This window comes from Pristiophorus japonicus, unplaced genomic scaffold, assembly GCF_044704955.1.
Source record: "Pristiophorus japonicus isolate sPriJap1 unplaced genomic scaffold, sPriJap1.hap1 HAP1_SCAFFOLD_672, whole genome shotgun sequence".
NCBI classification, from domain to species: domain Eukaryota; kingdom Metazoa; phylum Chordata; class Chondrichthyes; family Pristiophoridae; genus Pristiophorus; species Pristiophorus japonicus.
In genome coordinates, this window is record NW_027254585.1 from 172,615 (window position 1) to 196,118 (window position 23,504).

At 52.0% G+C, this 23,504-nt stretch overlaps 1 protein-coding gene across 1 annotated transcript in view; it reads right to left on the reverse strand.

Annotated features, from left to right (window-relative positions):
- LOC139256011 (zinc finger protein 239-like) overlaps positions 1–20,223 on the reverse strand; it is a 79,115-nt gene extending 58,892 nt beyond the window's left edge. The window contains exon 1 of the mRNA XM_070874079.1: positions 20,076–20,223. Within this exon, the coding sequence (XP_070730180.1) occupies positions 20,076–20,223 (148 nt within the window). The remainder of the gene's footprint in view (positions 1–20,075) is intronic.
- Between the last annotated feature and the right edge of the window lie 3,281 nt (positions 20,224–23,504).

The following is a 23,504-nucleotide window of genomic DNA, read 5'->3' on the forward strand; positions in this document are numbered from 1 at the left end:
GGTGGTCATGTGGACATGGGGACATGCGGACATTTGGATATGGGGATATGGGGACATGGGGACATGGTGACATGGGGACATGGGGATATGGGGATATGGGCAAATGGGGACATGGGCAAATAGGGATATGTGCAAATGTGAACATGTGCAAATGGGGACATGGGGACATGGGGACATGGGGACATGGTGATATGGGGTCATGGAGATATGGGCAAATGGGGACATGGACAAATGGGAAATTGGGCAAATGGGGACATGGGGACATGGTTGCATGGGGACATGGGGACCTGGGGATATGGGGACCTGGGGATATGGGGACATGGGGATATGGGGACATGGGGACATGGGGACATGGGGATATGGGGACATGGGGACAAGGTGATATGGGGACATGGGGACATGGGAACATGGTTACATGGGGACATGGGGATATGGGGACATGGGGACATGGGGATATGGGGACATGGGGACATGGGCACAAGAGGACATGGGAACATGGGGACATGGGGACATGGGGACATGGGGACATGTGGACATGGGGAAATGGGGATATGGGGACATGGTGACATGGGAACATGGGGTCATTGTGACATGGGGACATGGGGGCATGGGGATATGGGGACATGGGAACATGGGGACATGGGGACATGGGGACATGGGGACATGGGGATATGGGGACATTCGAACATGGGGATATGGGGACTTGGGGATATGGCGACATGGGGATATGGGGATATGGGGACATGGAAACATGGGGACATGGGGACATGGGGATATGAGGACATGGGGACATGGGGACATGGGGACATCGGGATATGGGGATATGGGGATATGGGGATGTGGAGATTTGGGGACATGGGGACATGGGGACATGGGGCATCGGGACATGGGGACATGCGATTATAGGGATATGGGGACATGGGGATATGGGGACATGGGGATATGGGGATATGGGGACATGGGAACATGGGGACATGGGGACATGGGGATATGAGGACATGGGGATATGAGGACATGGGGACATGGGGAAATGGGGACATGGGGATATGAGGACATGGGGACATGGTGACATCGGAATATGGGGATATGGGGATATGGGGAATTAGTGACATGGGTACATGGGGACATGGGGACATGGGGACATGGGGACATGGGGACAAGGGGACATGGGGACATGGGGATATGGGGACATTTGGATATGGGGATATGGGGATATGGGGATATGGGGACATGGTGACATGGTGATATGGGGTCATGGGGATATGGGCAAATGGGGACATGGGAACATGGGGACATGGGGACATGGGGACATGGGGACATGGGGAAATGGGGATATGGGGACATGGTGACATGGGAACATGGGGTCATTGTGACATGGGGACATGGGGGCATGGGGACATGGGGACATGGGGACATGGGAACATGGGGACATGGGGACATGGGGACATGGGGATATGGGGACATGGGATATGAGGACATGGGAACATGGGGACATGGGGACGTCGGGATATGGGATATGGGGATATTGAGACATGGGGACATGGGGACATGGGGATATGGGGATATGGGGACATGGGGATATGGGGATATGGGGATATGAAGATATGGGGACATGGGGATATGGGGATATCGGGATATGGGGACATGAGAATATGGGGACATTTGGATATGGGGATATGGGGATATGGGGACATGGGGATATGTGGACATGGGGATATGGGGACATGGGGGCATGGGGACATGGGGACATGGGGACATGGGGATATGGGGATATGGGGACATGGGGACATGGGGACATGGGGGCATGGGGACATGGGCTTATGGGGACATGGGGACATGGGGATATGGGGATATGGCGATATGGGGATAAGGGTATATGGGGACATGGGGATATGGGGACATGGGGATATGCGGATATGGGGATATGGGTATATAGGGACATGGGGATATGGACAAATGGGGACATGGGCAAATGGGGACATGTGGACATGTGGACATGGGGACATGGGGACATGTGGATATGGGGATATGGGGACATGGGGATATGAGGACATGGGGATATGAGGACATGGGGACATGGGGAAATGGGGACATGGGGATATGAGGACATGGGGACAGTGTGACATCGGAATATGGGGATATGGGGAAATGGGGATATGGGGAATTAGTGACATGGGTACATGGGGACATGGGGACATGAGGACATGGGGACAAGGGGACATGGGGACATGGGGATATGGGGACATTTGGATATGGGGATATGGGGATATGGGGACATGCGGATATGTGGACATGGGGATATGGGGACATGGTTACATGGGGACATGGGGACATGGGGACATGGGGATATGGGGATATGTGGACATGGGGACATGGGGACATGGGGATATGGGGATATGGGGATATGGGGACATGGTGACATGGGGACATGTGAATATGGGGATATTAGGATATGGGTACATGGTGACATGGTTGCATGGTGTCATGGGGACCTGGGGATATGGGGACATGGGGATATGGGGACATGGGGACATGGGGACATGGGGATATGGGAACATGGGGACAAGGTGATATGGAGACATGGGGACATGGGAACATGGTTACATTGGGACATGGGGATATGGGGACATGGGGACATGGGGACATGGGGATATGGGGACATGGGGACATGGGCACATTGGGACATGGGAACATGGGGACATGGGGACATGGGGACATGGGGACATGGGGAAATGGGGATATGGGGACATGGTGACATGGGAACATGGGGTCATTGTGACATGGGGACATGGGGGCATGGGGACATGGGGACATGGGGACATGGGAACATGGGGACATGGGGACATGGGGACATGGGGACATGGGGACATGGGATATGAGGACATGGGAACATGGGGACATGGGGACATCGGGATATGGGGATATGGGGATATTGAGACATGGGGACATGGGGACATGGGGATATGGGGATATGGGGACATGGGGATATGGGGATATGGGGATATGAAGATATGGGGACATGGGGATATGGGGATATCGGGATATGAGGACATGGGAATATGGGGACATTTAGATATGGGGATATGGGGATATGGGGACATGGGGATATGTGGACATGGGGATATGGGGACATGGGGGCATGGGGACATGGGGACATGGGGACATGGGGACATGGGGATATGGGGATATGGGGACATGGGGACATGGGGACATGGGGGCATGGGAACATGGGCTTATGGGGACATGGGGACATGGGGATATGGGGATATGGCGATATGGGGATAAGGGTATATGGGGACATGGGGATATGGGGACATGGGGATATGCGGATATGGGGATATGGGGATATGGGTATATAGGGACATGGGGATATGGACAAATGGGGACATGGGCAAATGGGGACATGTGGACATGTGGACATGGGGACATGGGGACATGTGGATATGGGGATATGGGGACATGCGGACATGGTGACATGCGGACATGGGGATATGGGGATATGGGCAAATGGGGACATGGGCAAATAGGGATATGTGCAAATGTGAACATGTGCAAATGGGGACATGGGGACATGGGGACATGGGGACATGGTGATATGGGGTCATGGAGATATGGGCAAATGGGGACATGGACAAATGGGAAATTGGGCAAATGGGGACATGGGGACATGGGTACATGGTGACATGGTTGCATGGGGACATGGGGACCTGGGGATATGGGGACCTGGGGATATGGGGACATGGGGATATGGGGACCTGGGGACATGGGGACATGAGGATATGGGGACATGGGGACAAGGTGATATGGGGACATGGGGACATGGGAACTTGGTTACATGGGGACATGGGGATATGGGGACATGGGGACATGGGGACATGGGGATATGGGGACATGGGGACATGGGCACAAGAGGACATGGGAACATGGGGACATGGGGACATGGGGACATGGGGACATGTGGACATGGGGAAATGGGGATATGGGGACATGGTGACATGGGAACATGGGGTCATTGTGACATGGGGACATGGGGGCATGGGGATATGGGGACATGGGGACATGGGAACATGGGGACATGGGGACATGGGGACATGGGGACATGGGGATATGGGGACATGCGAACATGGGGATATGGGGACATGGGGATATGGGGACATGGGGACAAGGTGATATGGGGACATGGGGACATGGGAACATGGTTACATGGGGACATGGGGATATGGGGACATGGGGACATGGGGACATGGGGATATGGGGACATGGGGACATGGGGACATGGGAACATGGGGACATGGGGACATGGGGACATGGGGACATGGGGAAATGGGGATATGGGGACATGGGGATATGTGGACATGGTGATATGGGGACATGGGGACATGGGGACAGGTGGACATTGGGACATTGGGACATTGGGACATTGGGACATGGAGACATGGGGATATGGGGACATGGGGACATGGGGACATGGGGGCATGGGGACATGGGTTTATGGGTTTATGGGGACATGGGGACATGGGGATATGGAGACATGGGGACATGGGGACATGGGGATATGGGGATATGGGGATATGGGGACATGGGGATATGGGGATATGGGGATATGAAGATATGGGGACATGGGGATATGGGGATATGCGGATATGGGAAAAGGGGATATGGGGACATTTGGATATGGGGATATGGGGATATGGGGACATGGGTATATGTGGACATGGGGATATGGGGACATGGGGACATGGGGACATGGGGACATTGGGACATGGGGATATGGGGATATGGGGACATATGGACATGGGGACATGGGGGCATGGGGACATGGGATTATGGGGACATGGGGACATGGGGATATGGGAATATGGAGACATGGGGACATGGGGACATGGGGATATGGGGATATGGGGACATGGGAACATTGGGACATGGGGATATGGGGATATGGGGACATGGGGATATGGGGATATGGCGATATGGGGATAAGGGTATATGGGGACATGGGGATATGGGGACATGGGGATATGTGGATATGGGGATATGGGGATATGGGTATATAGGGACATGGGGATATGGACAAATGGGGACATGGGCAAATGGGGACAGGTGGTCATGTGGACATGGGGACATGCGGACATTTGGATATAGGGATATGGGGACATGGGGACATGGTGACATGGGGACATGGGGATATGGGGATATGGGCAAATGGGGACATGGGCAAATAGGGATATGTGCAAATGTGAACATGTGCAAATGGGGACATGGGGACATGGGGACATGGGGACATGGTGATATGGGGTCATGGAGATATGGGCAAATGGGGACATGGACAAATGGGAAATTGGGCAAATGGGAACATGGGGACATGGGTACATGGTGACATGGTTGCATGGGGACATGGGGACCTGGGGATATGGGGACCTGGGGATATGGGGACATGGGGATATGGGGACATGGGGACATGGGGACATGGGGATATGGTGACATGTGGACAAGGTGATATGGGGACATGGGGACATGGGAACATGGTTACATGGGGACATGGGGATATGGGGACATGGGGACATGGGGATATGGGGACATGGGGACATGGGCACAAGAGGACATGGGAACATGGGGACATGGGGACATGGGGACATGGGGACATGTGGACATGGGGAAATGGGGATATGGGGACATGGTGACATGGGAACATGGGGTCATTGTGACATGGGGACATGGGGGCATGGGGATATGGGGACATGGGGACATGGGAACATGGGGACATGGGGACATGGGGACATGGGGACATGGGGATATGGGGACATTCGAACATGGGGATATGGGGACTTGGGTTATGGCGACATGGGGATATGGGTATATGGGGACATGGAAACATGGGGACATGGGGACATGGGGATATGAGGACATGGGGACATGGGGACATGGGGACATCGGGATATGGGGATATGGGGATATGGGGATGTGGAGATTTGGGGACATGGGGACATGGGGACATGGGGCATCGGGACATGGGGACATGCGATTATAGGGATATGGGGACATGGGGATATGGGGACATGGGGATATGGGGATATGGGGACATGGGAACATGGGGACATGGGGACATGGGGATATGAGGACATGGGGATATGAGGACATGGGGACATGGGGAAATGGGGACATGGGGATATGAGGACATGGGGACATGGTGACATCGGAATATGGGGATATGGGGATATGGGGATATGGGGAATTAGTGACATGGGTACATGGGGACATGGGGACATGGGGACATGGGGATATGGGGACAAGGGGACATGGGGACATGGGGATATGGGGACATTTGGATATGGGGATATGGGGATATGGGGACATGGGGATATGTGGACATGGGGACATGGGGACATGGGGACATGGGGACATGGGGACATGGGGACATGGGGATATGGGGATATGGGGACATGGGGACATGGGGACATGGGGGCATGGGGACATGGGCTTATGGGGACATGGGGACATGGGGATATGGGGATATGGAGACATGGGGACATGGGGACATGGGGATATGGGGATATGGGGATATGGCGACATGGTGACATGGGGACATGTGGATATGGGGATATGGGGATATGGGGACATGGTGACATGGTGATATGGGGTCATGGGGATATGGGCAAATGGGGACATGGACAAATGGGAAATTGGGCAAATGGGGACATGGGGACATGGGTACATGGTGACATGGTTGCATGGTGTCATGGGGACCTGGGTATATGGGGACATGGGGATATGGGGACATGGGGACATGGAGACATGGGGATATGGGAACATGGGGACAAGGTGATATGGGGACATGGGGACATGGGAACATGGTTACATTGGGACATGGGGATATGGGGACATGGGGACATGGGGATATGGGGACATGGGGACATGGGCACATGGGGACATGGGAACATGGGGACATGGGGACATGGGGACATGGGGACATGGGGAAATGGGGATATGGGGACATGGTGACATGGGAACATGGGGTCATTGTGACATGGGGACATGGGGGCATGGGGACATGGGGACATGGGGACATGGGAACATGGGGACATGGGGACATGGGGACATGGGAACATGGGGACATGGGATATGAGGACATGGGAACATGGGGACATGGGGACATCGGGATATGGGGATATGGGGATATTGAGATATGGGGACATGGGGACATGGGGATATGGGGATATGGGGACATGGGGATATGGGGATATGGGGATATGAAGATATGGGGACATGGGGACATGGGGATATGGGGATATGGGGATATGGGGACATGGGAATATGGGGACATTTGGATATGGGGGTATGGGGATATGGGGACATGGGGATATGTGGACATGGGGATATGGGGACATGGGGACATGGGGACATGGGGACATGGGGACATTGGGACATGGGGATATGGGGATATGGGGACATGGGGACATGGGGACATGGGGGCATGGGGACATGGGCTTATGGGGACATGGGGACATGGGGATATGGGGATATGGAGACATGGGGATACAGGGACATGTGGATATGCGGATATGGGGATATGGGGATATGGGTATATAGGGACATGGGGATATGGACAAATGGGGACATGGGCAAATGGGGACATGTGGACATGTGGACATGGGGACATGGAGACATGTGGATATGGGGATATGGGGACATGGGGACATGTGGACATGGGGACATGGGGACATGGGGGCATGGGGACATGGGCTTATGGGGACATGGGGACATGGGGATATGGGGATATGGAGACATGGGGATACAGGGACATGGGGATTTGCGGATCTGGGGATATGGGGATATGTGTATATAGGGACATGGGGATATGGACAAATGGGGACATGGGCAAATGGGGACATGTGGACATGTGGACATGGGGACATGGAGACATGTGGATATGGGGATATGGCGACATGGGGACATGGTGACATGGGGACATGGGGATATGGGGATATGGGCAAATGGGGACATGGGCAAATAGGGATATGTGCAAATATGAACATGTGCAAATGGGGACATGGGGACATGGGGACATGGGGACATGGTGATATGGGGTCATGGAGATATGGGCAAATGGGGACATGGACAAATGGGAAATTGGGCAAATGGGGACATGGGGACATGGGTACATGGTGACATGGTTGCATTGGGACATGGGGACCTGGGGATATGGGGACATGGGGATATGGGGACATGGGGACATGGGGACATGGGGATATGGGGACATGGGGACAAGGTGATATGTGGACATGGGGACATGGGAACATGGTTACATGGGGACATGGGGATATGGGGACATGGGGACATGGGGACATGGGGATATGGGGACATGGGGACATGGGCACATGGGGACATGGGAACATGGGGACATGAAGACATGGGGACATGGGGAAATGGGGATATGGGGACATGGTGACATGGGAACATGGGGTCATTGTGACATGGGGACATGGGGGCATGGGGACATGGGGACATGGGGACATGGGAACATGGGGACATGGGGACATGGGGACATGGGGACATGGGGGCATGGGGACATGGGCTTATGGGGACATGGGGACATGGGGATATGGGGATATGGAGACATGGGGATACAGGGACATGTGGATATGCGGATATGGGGATATGGGGATATGGGTATATAGGGACATGGGGATATGGACAAATGGGGACATGGGCAAATGGGGACATGTGGACATGTGGACATGGGGACATGGAGACATGTGGATATGGGGATATGGGGACATGGGGACATGTGGACATGGGGACATGGAGACATGGGGGCATGGGGACATGGGCTTATGGGGACATGGGGACATGGGGATATGGGGATATGGAGACATGGGGATACAGGGACATGGGGATTTGCGGATCTGGGGATATGGGGATATGTGTATATAGGGACATGGGGATATGGACAAATGGGGACATGGGCAAATGGGGACATGTGGACATGTGGACATGGGGACATGGAGACATGTGGATATGGGGATATGGGGACATGGGGACATGGTGACATGGGGACATGCGGATATGGGGATATGGGCAAATGGGGACATGGGCAAATAGGGATATGTGCAAATATGAACATGTGCAAATGGGGACATGGGGACATGGGGACATGGGGACATGGTGATATGGGGTCATGGAGATATGGGCAAATGGGGACATGGACAAATGGGAAATTGGGCAAATGGGGACATGGGGACATGGGTACATGGTGACATGGTTGCATGGGGACATGGGGACCTGGGGATATGGGGACATGGGGATATGGGGACATGGGGACATGGGGACATGGGGATATGGGGACATGGGGACAAGGTGATATGTGGACATGGGGACATGGGAACATGGTTACATGGGGACATGGGGATATGGGGACATGGGGACATGGGGACATGGGGATATGGGGACATGGGGACATGGGCACATGGGGACATGGGAACATGGGGACATGAAGACATGGGGACATGGGGAAATGGGGATATGGGGACATGGTGACATGGGAACATGGGGTCATTGTGACATGGGGACATGGGGGCATGGGGACATGGGGACATGGGGACATGGGAACATGGGGACATGGGGACATGGGGACATGGGGACATGGGGATATAGGGACATGCGAACATGGGGACATGGGGACATGGGGACATCGGGATATGTGGATATGGGGATATGGGGATATGGAGACATGGGGATACAGGGACATGGGGATTTGCGGATATGGGGATATGGGTATATAGGGACATGGGGATATGGACAAATGGGGACATGGGCAAATGGGGACATGTGGACATGTGGACATGGGGACATGGAGACATGTGGATATGGGGATATGGGGACATGGGGACATGGTGACATGGGGACATGGGGATATGGGGATATGGGCAAATGGGGACATGGGCAAATAGGGATATGTGCAAATGTGAACATGTGCAAATGGGGACATGGGGACATGGGGACATGGGGACATGGTGATATGGGGTCATGGAGATATGGGCAAATGGGGACATGGACAAATGGGAAATTGGGCAAATGGGGACATGGGGACATGGGTACATGGTGACATGGTTGCATGGGGACATGGGGACCTGGGGATATGGGGACATGGGGATATGGGGACATGGGGACATGGGGACATGGGGATATGGGGACATGGGGACAAGGTGATATGGGGACATGGGGACATGGGAACATGGTTACATGGGGACATGGGGATATGGGGACATGGGGACATGGGGACATGGGGATATGGGGACATGGGGACATGGGCATATGGGGACATGGGAACATGGGGACATGAAGACATGGGGACATGGGGAAATGGGGATATGGGGACATGGTGACATGGGAACATGGGGTCATTGTGACATGGGGACATGGGGGCATGGGGACATGGGGACATGGGGACATGGGAACATGGGGACATGGGGACATGGGGACATGGGGACATGGGGATATAGGGACATGCGAACATGGGGATATGGGGACATGGGGACATGGGGATATGAGGACATGGGGACATGGGGACATGGGGACATCGGGATATGTGGATATGGGGATATGGGGATATGGGGACATGCGGACATGGGGATATGGGGATATGTGGATATGGGGGCATGGACACATGGGGATATGTGGATATGGGGATATGGGGATATGGGGACATGGGTATATGTGGACATGGGGAGATGGGTACATGGGGACATGGGGACAGGTGGACATTGGGTCATTGGGACATGGGGATATGGGGACATGGGGACATGGGGACATGGGGGCATGGGGACATGAGGACATGGGTTTATGGGGACATGGGGACATGGGGACATGGGGATATGGAGACATGGGGACATGGGGATATGGGGATATGGGGATATGGGGATATGGGGACATGGGGATATGGGGATATGGGGATATGAAGATATGGGGACATGGGGACATGGGGATATGGGGATATGGGGATATGGGGACATGGGTATATGGGGACATTTGGATATAGGGATATGGGGATATGGGGACATGGGGATATGTGGACATGGGGATATGGGGACATGGGGACATGGGGACATGGGGTCATGGGGACATTGGGACATGAGGATATGGGGATATGGGGACATGGGGACATGGGGACATGGGGGCATGGGGACATGGGCTTATGGGGACATGGGGACATGGGGACATGGGGACATGGGGATATGGGGATATGGGGACATGGGAACATGGGGACATGGGGATATGGGGATATGGGGACATGGGGATATGGGGATATGGCGATATGGGGATATGGGTATATGGGGACATGGGGATATGGGGACATGGGGATATGCGGATATGGGGATATGGGGATATGGGTATATAGGGACATGGGGATATGGACAAATGGGGACATGGGCAAATGGGGACATGTGGACATGTGGACATGGGGACATGGGGACATGTGGATATGGGGATATGGGGACATGGGGACATGGTGACATGGGGACATGGGCATATGGGGATATGGGCAAATGGGGACATGGGCAAATAGGGATATGTGCAAATGTGAACATGTGCAAATGGGGACATGGGGACATGGGGACATGGTGATATGGGGTCATGGAGATATGGGCAAATGGGGACATGGACAAATGGGAAATTGGGCAAATGGGGACATGGGGACATGGGTACATGGTGACATGGTTGCATGGGGACATGGGGACCTGGGGATATGGGGACCTGGGGATATGGGGACATGGGGATATGGGGACCTGGGGACATGGGGACATGAGGATATGGGGACATGGGGACAAGGTGATATGGGGACATGGGGACATGGGGACATGGGCACAAGAGGACATGGGAACATGGGGACATGGGGACATGGGGACATGGTGATATGGGGTCATGGAGATATGGCCAAATGGGGACATGGACAAATGGGAAATTGGGCAAATGGGGACATGGGGACATGGGGACATGGGGATATGGGGACATGGGGACAAGGTGATATGGGGACATGGGGACATGGGAACATGGTTACATGGGGACATGGGGATATGGGGACATGGGGACATGGGGATATGGGGACATGGGGACATGGGCACATGGGGACATGGGAGCATGGGGACATGAGGACATGGGGACATGGGGACATGGGGACATGGGGAAATGGGGATATGGGGACATGGGGACATGGGGACATCGGGATATGGGGATATGGGGATATGGGGATATGGGGATATGGGGATATGGGGACATGGGGATATGGGGATATTTGGATATGGGGGCATGGACACATGGGGATATGTGGATATGGGGATATGGGGATATGGGGACATGGGGATATGTGGACATGGGGATATGGGGACATGGGGACATGGGGACAGGTGGACATTGGGACATTGGGACATGGGGACATGGGGATATGTGGACATGGGGACATGGGGACATGGGGGCATGGGGACATGGGTTTATGGGGACATGGGGACATGGGGATATGGAGACATGGGGACATGGGGACATGGGGACATGGGGATATGGGGATATGGGGACATGGGGATATGGGGATATGGGGACATGGGGACATGGGGACATGGGGACATGGGGATATGGGGATATGGGGATATGGGGACATGGGGATATGGGGACATTTGGATATGGGGATATGGGGATATGGGGACATGGGGATATGTGGACATGGGGATATGGGGACATGGGGACATGGGGACATGGGGACATGGGGACATTGGGACATGGGGATATGGGGATATGGGGACATGGGGACATGTGGACATGGGTGCATGGGGACATGGGCTTATTGGGACATGGGGACATGTGGATATGGGGATATGGAGACATGGGTACATGGGGACATGGGGATATGGGGATATGGGGACATGGGAACATGGGGACATGGGGATATGGGGATATGGGGACATGGGGATATGCGGATATGGGGACATGGGGATATGGGTATTTCGGGACATGGCGATCTGGACAAATGGGGACATGGGCAAATGGGGACATGTGGACATGTGGACATGGGGACATGGGGACATGTGGATATGGGGATATGGGGACATGGGGACATGGTGACATGGGGACATGGGGATATGGAGATATGGGCAAATGGGGACATGGGCAAATAGGGATATGTGCAAATGTGAACATGTGCAAATGGGGACATGGGGACATGAGGATATGGGGACATGGTGATATGGGGTCATGGAGATATGGGCAAATGGGGACATGGACAAATGGGAAATTGGGCAAATGTGGACATGGGGACATGGGTACATGGTGACATGGTTGCATGGGGACAAGGGGACCTGAGGATATGGGGACATGGGGACATGGGGAAATGGGGACATGGGGACATGGGGATATGGGGACATGGGGACAATGTGATATGGGGACATGGGGACATGGGAACATGGTTACATGGGGACATGGGGATATGGGGACATGGGGACATGGGGACATGGGGATATGGGGACATGGGGACATGGGCACATGGGGACATGGGAACATGGGGACATGGGGACATGGGGACATGGGGACATGGGGAAATGGGGATATGGGGACATGGTGAAATGGGACCATGGGGTCATTGTGACATGGGGACATGGGGGCATGGGAACATGGGGACATGGGAACATAGGCACATGTGGATATGGGGACATTGGGATATGGGGACATTGGCAAATGGGGGTATGAGGACATGGGGATAAGTGGACATGGGGAAATGGGGACATTGTAACATGGGGATATGTGGACATGGGGAGATGGGGACATGGGGACATCGGGATATGGGGATATGGGGATATGGGGATATGGGGATTTGGGGACATGGGGACATGGGGACATGGGGGCTTCGGGACATGGGGACATGGGGATATGGGGACATGCGAATATGGGGATATGGGGACATGGGGATATGGGGACATGGGGATATGGGGACATGGGGACATGGGGATATGGGGACATGCGAACATGGGGATATGGGGATATTGGCAAATGGAGATATGGGGACATGGGGATATGGGGACATGGGGACATGGGGACATGGGGACATGGGGATATGAGGACATGGGGACATGGGGGCATTGGGACATCGGGATATGGGGATATGGGGATATGGGGATATGGGGACATAGGGATATGAGGACATGGGGAAATGGGGACATGGGGACATCGGGATATGGGGATATGGGGATATGGGGATATGGGGAATTAGTGAAATGGGGACATGGGGACATGGGGACAAGGGGATATGGGGATATAGGGATATGGGGATATGGGGACATGGGGATATGGGTATATTGGGATATGGGGACATGGGCAAATGGGGATATGGGGATATGAGGTAATGGGGACATGGAGACATGGGGACATGGGGACATGGGGACATGGGGATTTGGGGACATGGGGATATGGGGACATGGGGACATGGGGATATGTGGACATGGGGATATGGGGACATGGGAACATAGGCACATGGGGATATGGGGACATTAGGATATGGGGACATTGGCAAATGGGGATATGGGGACATGGGGATATGGGGACATGGGGACATGGGAACATGGGCAAATGGGGATTTTGGGACATGGGGACATGGGGACATGGGCAAATGGGAATATGGGGATATGGGGACATGTGGACATGGGGACATGGGGATATGGGGACATGGGAAAATGGGCATATGGGGACATGGGGACATGTGGACTTGGGGACATGGCGGCTTGGGGACACGGGGATATGTGGACATGGGCAAATGGGGCCATGGGGACTTGGGGACATGGGGACTTGGGGACATGGGGACTTGGGGACACGGGGATATGGGGACACGGGGATATGGGGACATGGGGACTTGGGGATACAGGGATATGGGGACACGAGGATATGGGGACAGGGGGATATTGGGACACAGGAATATGTGGACATGGGAAAAAGGGATATGGGGAAATGGCGACACGGGGATATGGAGACATGGGGACAGAGGAACACAGGGATATGGGGACATGGGGACACGGGGATATGGGGACACAGGGATATGGAGACATGGGGACAGAGGAACACAGGTATATGGAGACATGGTGACAGAGGAACACAGGGATGTGGGGACATGGGTATAAGTGGACATGGGGATATGGAGACATGGGGACAGAGGAACACAGGGATATGGGGACATGGGGATATGGGGACATAGGGATAATAGGACATGGGAATATGGGGACATGGGGATATGGGGACACGGGGACACGGGGACATGGGGATATGGGGACATGAGGATATGGGGACATGGGGATATGGGGACATGGAGATATGGGGACATGGGGATATGGCGACATGCGGATATGGGGACATGGGGATATGGTGACACGGGGATACGGGGACACGGGGACACGGGGACATGGATACATGGGGTCATGGGGACATGGGAACATGTAGACACGGGGACATGGAACATGGGGACACGGGGACATGGGGACATGGGGACACAGGTACATGAGGACACGGGGACATGGGGATATGGGGACACGTGGACACGAGGACACGGTGACACGGGGACATGGGGTCACGGGGACATGGGGATATGGGGACACGGGGACACGGGGACATGGAGACATGGGGACACGGTGACACGGAAAAATGGAGACATGGGGACACGGGGACATGGGGACATGGGGACATGGGGACATGGGGACATGGGAATATGGTGACATGGAGACATGGGGACAAAGGGATATGGAAACATGGGGACAGAGGGATATGGGGACATGGGGACATGGAGACAAAGGGATATGGAAACATGGGGACAGAGGGATATGGGGACACGGGAACACAGGGATATGGGGACATGGGGACATGGAGACAAAGGGATATGGAAACATGGGGACAGAGGGATATGGGGACACGGGAACACAGGGATATGGGGACACGGGGACACAGGGATACGCAGACATGGGGACATGGGGACACAGAGATATGGGGACACGGGAACACATAGATATGGGGACATGGGGACATGGGGACACAGAGATATGGGGACACGGGAACACATAGATATGGAGACATGGGGACATGGAAACACAGGGATATGGAAACATGGGGACACAGGGATATGGGTCTTGGGGACATGGGGTCAGGGGGACAGGGGGACATGGGGACATGGGGACTCTGTGGGGACCTTGTGATATGAGGACACCCTGGTGACATAGGGACATATGGGGATGCGGGGTCACGGGGACATGGGGACATGGGGACACGGGGTCACGGAGACATGGGGACATGGGGACATGGGGACAGCGGGACACGGCGACATGGGGACATGGGGACATGAGGACATGGGGACATGGGGACAATGTGGGGACATGGGGACAGGAGGACATGGGGACATGCGCAAATGGGGACACGGGGACATAGAAAATAGGTGCAGGAGTAGGCAATTCGGCCCTTTGAGCCCGCATCACCATTCGATAAGATCATGGCTGAACATTCCCTCAGTATCCCTTTCCTGCTTTCTCTCAATATCCTTTGAGCCCTTTAGCCGTAAGGGCCACATCTAACCCCCTTTTGAATATATCCAATGAACTGGCATCAACAACTCTCTGCGGCAGGGAATTCCACAGTTTAACAACTCTCTGAGTGAAGAAGGTTCTCCTCATCTCAGTTCTAAATGGCCTACCCCTTATCCTCAGACTGTGTCGCCTCGTTCTGGACTTCCCCAACATCAGGAACAATTTATCCGCATCTAACCTGTCCCGTTCCGTCAGAATCTTGTATATTTCTATGAGACTCCCTCTCATCCTTCTAAACTCCAACGTATAAAGGCCTAGTTGATCCAGTCTCTCCTCAAATGTCAGTCCAGCCATCCCGGGAATCAGTATGGTGAACTTTCGCTACACTCCCTCAATAGCAAGAACGTCCTTCCTCAGATTAGCAGATCAAAATCGAACACAATATTCCAGGTGAGGCCTCACCAATGCCCTGTACAACTGCAGTAAGACCTCCCTGTTCCTATACTCAAATCCCCTAGCTATGAAGGCCAACATATCATTTGCCTTCTTTGCCGCCTGCTGCACCTGTATGCCAACTTTCAATGACTGATGAACTATGAGACTCAGATCTCGTTGCACCTCCCCTTTTCCTAATCTGCCATCATTCAGATAATATTCTGTATTCGCGATTTTGCCTGCAGAGTATATAACCTCACATTTATCCACATGATACTGCATCTGCCATGCATTTGCCCAGAAACCTAACCTGTCTAAGTCACCCTGCAGCCTCTTAGCGTCCCCTTCGCAGCTCACACCGCCACCCAGTTTAGTGTCATCTGTAAGCTTGGAGATATTACACTCAATTCCTTCATCCAAATCATTGATGTATATTGTAAAGAGCTGGGGTCCCAGCACTGAGGCCTGTGGTACTCCACTAGTCACTGCCTGCCATTCTGAAAAGGACCCGTTTATCTTGAATCTCTGCTTCCTGTCTGCTAACCAGTTCTCTATCCACGTTAATATATTAGCCCCAATGCCATCTGCTTTGATTTTGCACAGCAATCTCTTGTGTGGGACCTTGTCGAAAGCCTTTTGAAAGTCCAAATACAACACATCCACTGGTTCGTCCTTGTCCACTCTACTGGTTACATCCTCAAAAATTCCAGAAGATTTCTCAAGCATGATTTCCCCTTCATGAATCCATGCTGACTTGGACCGATGCTGTCACTGCTTACCAAATGCGCTGCTATTTCATTCTTAATAATTGATTTCAACATTTTTCCCACACTTGATGTTGAGCTAACCGGTCTATAATTACCCGCTTTCTCTCTCGCTCCCTTTTTGAATAGTGGTGTTACATTAGCTACCCTCTAGTCCATAGGAACTGATCCCGAGTCGATAGCCTGTTGGAAAATGATCACCAATGAATCTACAATTTCAAGGGCCACTTCCTTAAGGACTCTAGGATGTAGACTATCAGGCCTCGGGGATTTATCGGACTTCAATCCCATCAATTTCGCCATCACAATTTACCGCCAAATAATGATATCCTTCAGTTCCTCCTTCTCACTAGACTCTCGGTCCCCTAATACTTTCGGAAGTTTATTTGTGTCTTCCTTCGTGAAGACAGAACCAACGTATTTGTTCAATTGGTCTGCTATTTCTTTGTTCCCCTTTATAAATTCACCTGAATCCGACTACAAGGCTACTACATTTGTCTTCACGAATCTTTTTCTCTTCACATATCTGTGGAAGCTTTTGCAGTCAGTTTTTATGTGCCCGACAAGCTTCTTTTCGTACTCTATTTCCCCCCTCTTAATTAAACCCTTTGTCCTCCTCTGCTGAATTCTAAATTTCTCCCAGTCCTCAGGTTTGCTGCTATTTCTGACCAATTTATATGCCTCTTCCTTGTATTTAATACTATCCTTAATTTCCCTTGTTAGCCACGATTGAGCCAGCTTCCCCGTTTTATTTTTACTCCAGACAGGGATGTACAATTGCTGAAGTTCAAACATGTGATCTTCAAATGGTTGCCATTGCCTATCCACCGTCAACCCTTTAAGTATAATTTGCCAGTCTACTCGATCCAATTCACGCCTCCAACCACCGAAGTTACCTTTCCTTAAGTTCAGGACCCTAGTTTCTGAATTAACTGTTTCACTCTCCATCCTAATAAAGAACTCTACCATGTTATGGTCACTCTTCCCCAAGTGGTCTTGCACAACAAGATTGCGAATTAGTCCTTTTTCATTACACATCACCCAGTCTTGGATGGCCAGCTCACTGGTTGGTTTCTCGACATATTGGTCGAGAAAACCATCCTTAATACCCTCCGGGAAATCCTTCTCCACCGCATTGCTACCAGTTTGGTTAGCCCAATCAATATGTAGATTAAAGTCACCCATGATAACTGCTGTACCTTTATTGCATGCATCCCTTATTTTTTGTTTTTAGCTGTCCCCAACCTTACTACTACTGTTTGGTGGTCTGTACACAGCTCCCACTAGCGTTTTCTGCCCCTTGGTATTCTGCAGCTCCACCATAATGATTCCACAGCATCCAAGCTAATGTCCTTTCTTACTATTGCATTAATTTCCTCTTTAGCCAGCAATGCCACCCCGCCACCTTTTCCTTTCTGTCTATCCTTCCGAAATGTTGAATACCCCTGGATGTTGAGTTCCTAGCCTTAGTCACCCTGGAGCCAAGTCTCCGTGATACCAATTACATCATACCCGTTAACTGTTATCTGTGCAGTTAATTCGTCCACCTTATTCCGAATACTCCTTGCATTGAGGCGCAGAGCCTTCAGGCTTGTCTTTCAAACACACTTTTCCCCTTTAGAATTTTGCTGTAATGTGGCCCTTTTTGCTTTTTGCCTTAGGTTTCTCTGCCCTCCATTTTACTTTTCCTCTTTCTCTCTTTTGCTTCTTCCCCCATTCTACTTCCCTCTGTCTCGCTGCAGAGGTTCCCATGCCCCTGTCATATTAGTGTAACTCCTCCCCAACAGCACTGGCAAACACTCCCCCGAGGATATTGGATCCGGTCCTGCCCAGTCTTAAACAAATTTCCTTCGCTGTTCGAACCAGACATCGGCAAATTCCAAGGAGCAAAAGTGTAGATCCACCTAATTCTGTATGCGCGACCCATCCATCACAAGGCGAGAACCGTACCGTACATGATGAGAGAAAGGGCAGAGATCGAGCTGGAGCGGCTGCATTTCACCGATCGAGTTAAGCGAGTGGGCCAGTCCTACTGTCCAAGTTCTCAAGGAAGATGGCACCGTCACAATTGTCGGCGATTACAAATTAATAATCAAACGTTTTTCCCTGCAGGACCAATACCCACTCTGAAAGTCTGACAACCTTTTTGAAATGCTGGTAGGAAGAAAGACGTTCACGAAGCTGGATCTGAGTTCAGCCGACACGACGCAGGAATTGGAGGAATCATCGAATGCCCTCACCAGCATCGACAAGGACAAAGGTATTTTTCTTTATACCAGATGCCCGTTTGTAATTCGATCAGCGGTGGCGATATTCTAGAGAAAAATGTAATGTTTACTGAAGTCGGTCCCACACACCGTGGTCTTCCAGGACGACACCTTGTTCACAGGTCGGAACTCAGCCAACCAGCTGCAGAACATGGAGTACGTTCGTAGTTGACTCAAACGCGTGGGGCTCACGTTAAAATGCTCGAAGTGCGTTTTCATGGCGCCTGAAGTGGAGTTCATGGGAAGGAGGATTGCGGTAGATGGCATCAGGCCCACCAACTTGAAAACTGAAGCACTCGATAAGGCACGCATGCCACAGAACGTGACGGAGCTGCGGTCGTTTCTGGGACGCTTGAACTACTTTGGTAACTTCATACCGGGAAGGAACACCCTGCTAGAACCACTACATGTCTTTCCAAGAAAAGGATGCGAATAGGTTTGCGGCAAGAGCCAAGAAAATGCCGTTGTATAAGCGAGAAAATTGTTATGCTGAAACAAATTGCTTGTGTTGTATGATCCATGTAAGCGTTTGGCACTGGCATGTGATACGTCGTCATATGGCGTCGGGTGTGTATTGTAACAAACTAATGACTTCGGGAACCTGAAACTGGTTGCTTCTGCATCCAGGATCTGTCTAAGGCCGAGACAGCCTGCAGCTTGATTGAAAAAGAAGCGTTAGCGTGTGTCCATGGGGTCAATCAAATGCATCTATACGTGGTAGGGCTAAAATTCGAATTGGAAACGGATCATAAGGCACTTTTATCACTGTTTTCTGATAGTAAAGGGATAAATACCAACGCATTGGCCCGCATCCAGAGATGGGTGCTCATCTTGTCCGCATACAACTAGGCCATTCACCACAGGCCAGGCAAAGAAAAGCCGCCGATGCTCTCAGTAGGATGCCATTGCACGCCACGGGGGTGGAAATGGCGCAGCCCGCAGATCCAGCTAAGGTGATGGAAGCAGTTGAGAGTGAGCAATCACCCGTCATTGCCCGCCAGACCAAAACCTTGTCAAGCCAGGACATCTTATTATTTCCAGTGTAAAGCTGTCTGCTTCACGGGAGCTAGTCCAGTGTCGCAGTGGAAATGCAGGAAGAGATAAAGCCGTTCCAGCGGCGCAAAGATGAAATATCTACACATGCAGACTGCCTTCTGTGGGGGAATCGAGTAGTGGTGCACAAGAGGGGCAGAGACACCTTAATCAACGAGTTCCACAGTGCACACCCAGGCATCCTAATGATGAAAGCGATAGCCAGATCCCATCTATGGTGGCCCGGCATCGATTCAGACTTAGAGTTCTGCATTCCCAGATTTGATACATGCTCGCAGTTCAGCAATGTACCCAGGGAGAGCCGCTAAGTTTACGGCTGTGGCCCTCCAAACCGTGGGCTAGGGTATACGTCGACTATGCAGGCCTGTTCTTGGGTAAAATATTGCTTATGCTTGTAGACGCGTACCCCAAGTGGATTGAAGGATCGATAATGTCGGCTTGCACGTCCACTGCTGCAACTGAAATCCTGCTCGCCATGTTTGCCACACACGACTTACCCGATGTCCTGCTGAGCGATAACGGGCCGTGTATTACTAGTGCTGAGTTCAACGAATTCATGAACCGTAAGGAGATCAAACATGTCACATCTGCCACGTTCAAACCATTGTCCAATTGTCAGGCAGAGAGAGCAGTGCAAACCATCAAGCAAGGCTTGAAGAACGTACCTGAAGGCTCAGTGGAAACTCGCCTATCCCGAGTTCTGCTTAGCTACCGCACAAGACCACTCACAGGGATACCACCTGCTGAACTGCTCATGAAAAGAGCACTTAAGTCAAGGCTCTCGTTAGTTCACCCTGATCTACATGAACAGGCAGAGAGCAGGCGGCTTCAACAAAGTGCATTCAATGATAGCGTAAATATGTCACGCGAGATTGAAGTCAATGCTACTGTATTTATATTAAATCATGGACAATGTCCAAAGAGGCTTCCCGGCACTGTGGTGCCCACAGAGGGGACGTGGGTGTGTCGGGTCAAACCTTCAAATGGACTCATTCACTGGATACACTTCGACCAAATCAAACTCAGATTAACGGACTTCCCTGAGCAACCCAAGATAGACCTTACCTTTTCTGATTCCCCAGCGCCCACAGCAGTGCCAACCGACACCACGCCAGACCACGAAGCAGAAACCATCATCAACAGCAGCCCTGCAATTCGCAACCCACTAGGAATCCAAGCAAGGCCAGCTGTACAGCAGCCCAGCGAGGGCCCAACAAATGATTCAACAACACTAGCTTTCACATCGAGACAATCAACCAGGGCAAGAAAGGGCCCAGATCAACTCACATTGTAAATAGTTACACTATTAACTTTGGTGGGGAATGTTGTTATAGAGGTGGACTTGTGTTTACTCTGTACAACTACCAGAGGATTCCTTCCCCAGAGTCCGAAGCGATCGCATAATCTCTTGGGAGCACTGGTATTTAGGACGGTTTCACTGATTGGAGAGGCACTCTGGAGACCTGCAATAAAATAATCAGGTCACACTTTACTTCGAGCTCCCAGTGTTCAGTCTGACTCTTTCTCCACACACAACATTTTGCTCGGTTACTTTTTTGCTGTATTTTTCTTTGGTTGTGTGTGGACAAACTTGCCTTTCTATGGCAGCAGGAGAATGAGCAGCAAAGATTTGGAAATATGAAGGGAGAATGTGAGAGAGAAACTGAATGCACGAGGGAGAATCGAAAAGCTTGTTGATTGGTTGACGGCTGTGTGAATATTGCAAGCAGGCCGAGGTGGCAGCACAAATCTACAGCACTTGGTATTCTCAGACGTTCTCCCTTCCAAGTAGTAACCAGGCCTTACTCTGCTTCATATCCGATATCAGACTTTTTCAGACTGGTATGGCCGTCGTTATATAACAACTGGTTTTATCTTTACTCGATGAGCAACAGACAGCAGCTAATTGCTTTCTGTCAGCTCATACATGAATGCTATCAAACAGCTCTGAAGCTGTTTTCTTTCCTTTTAGTACTACTTTCCTTTTAATTTACCTGCCTGCTATCTTATTTTCTATCTCACTTCGAGACATTGCTATTTGCTATTTTTGCTATTTTATTTTGTTGTTCTGCGTTCATTCGCCATCTGTCTCGACACCCTTGCATTTGTGTAGCAGCAGGAGAATGTGCAGGAAAGAAATATTGTAAGAAAAGGGTGAGAGAGAGCAGCAAAGAGTTTGTTGATGGATTAGTGGCAGTGTGTGTGCAGAACCATGAGCGGCCTGTGGCGGCAGCAAAAGCATCTGGCAACGGGCATTCCCAGGCAGTCTCCCTTCCATATAATAACCAGGCCTGACTCTGGTTAACTTCTAAAAACAAACGAGCTTGGGCGTTTTTAGACTAGTGCAGCCATAAGTATTGGCGATGTGCTTTCTCTTTACTTAAACAGGCATACGGCTGTTCTTCGTTTCTTTTTCTCAGTCTGTGCATTCATGCAAGTAATCCACA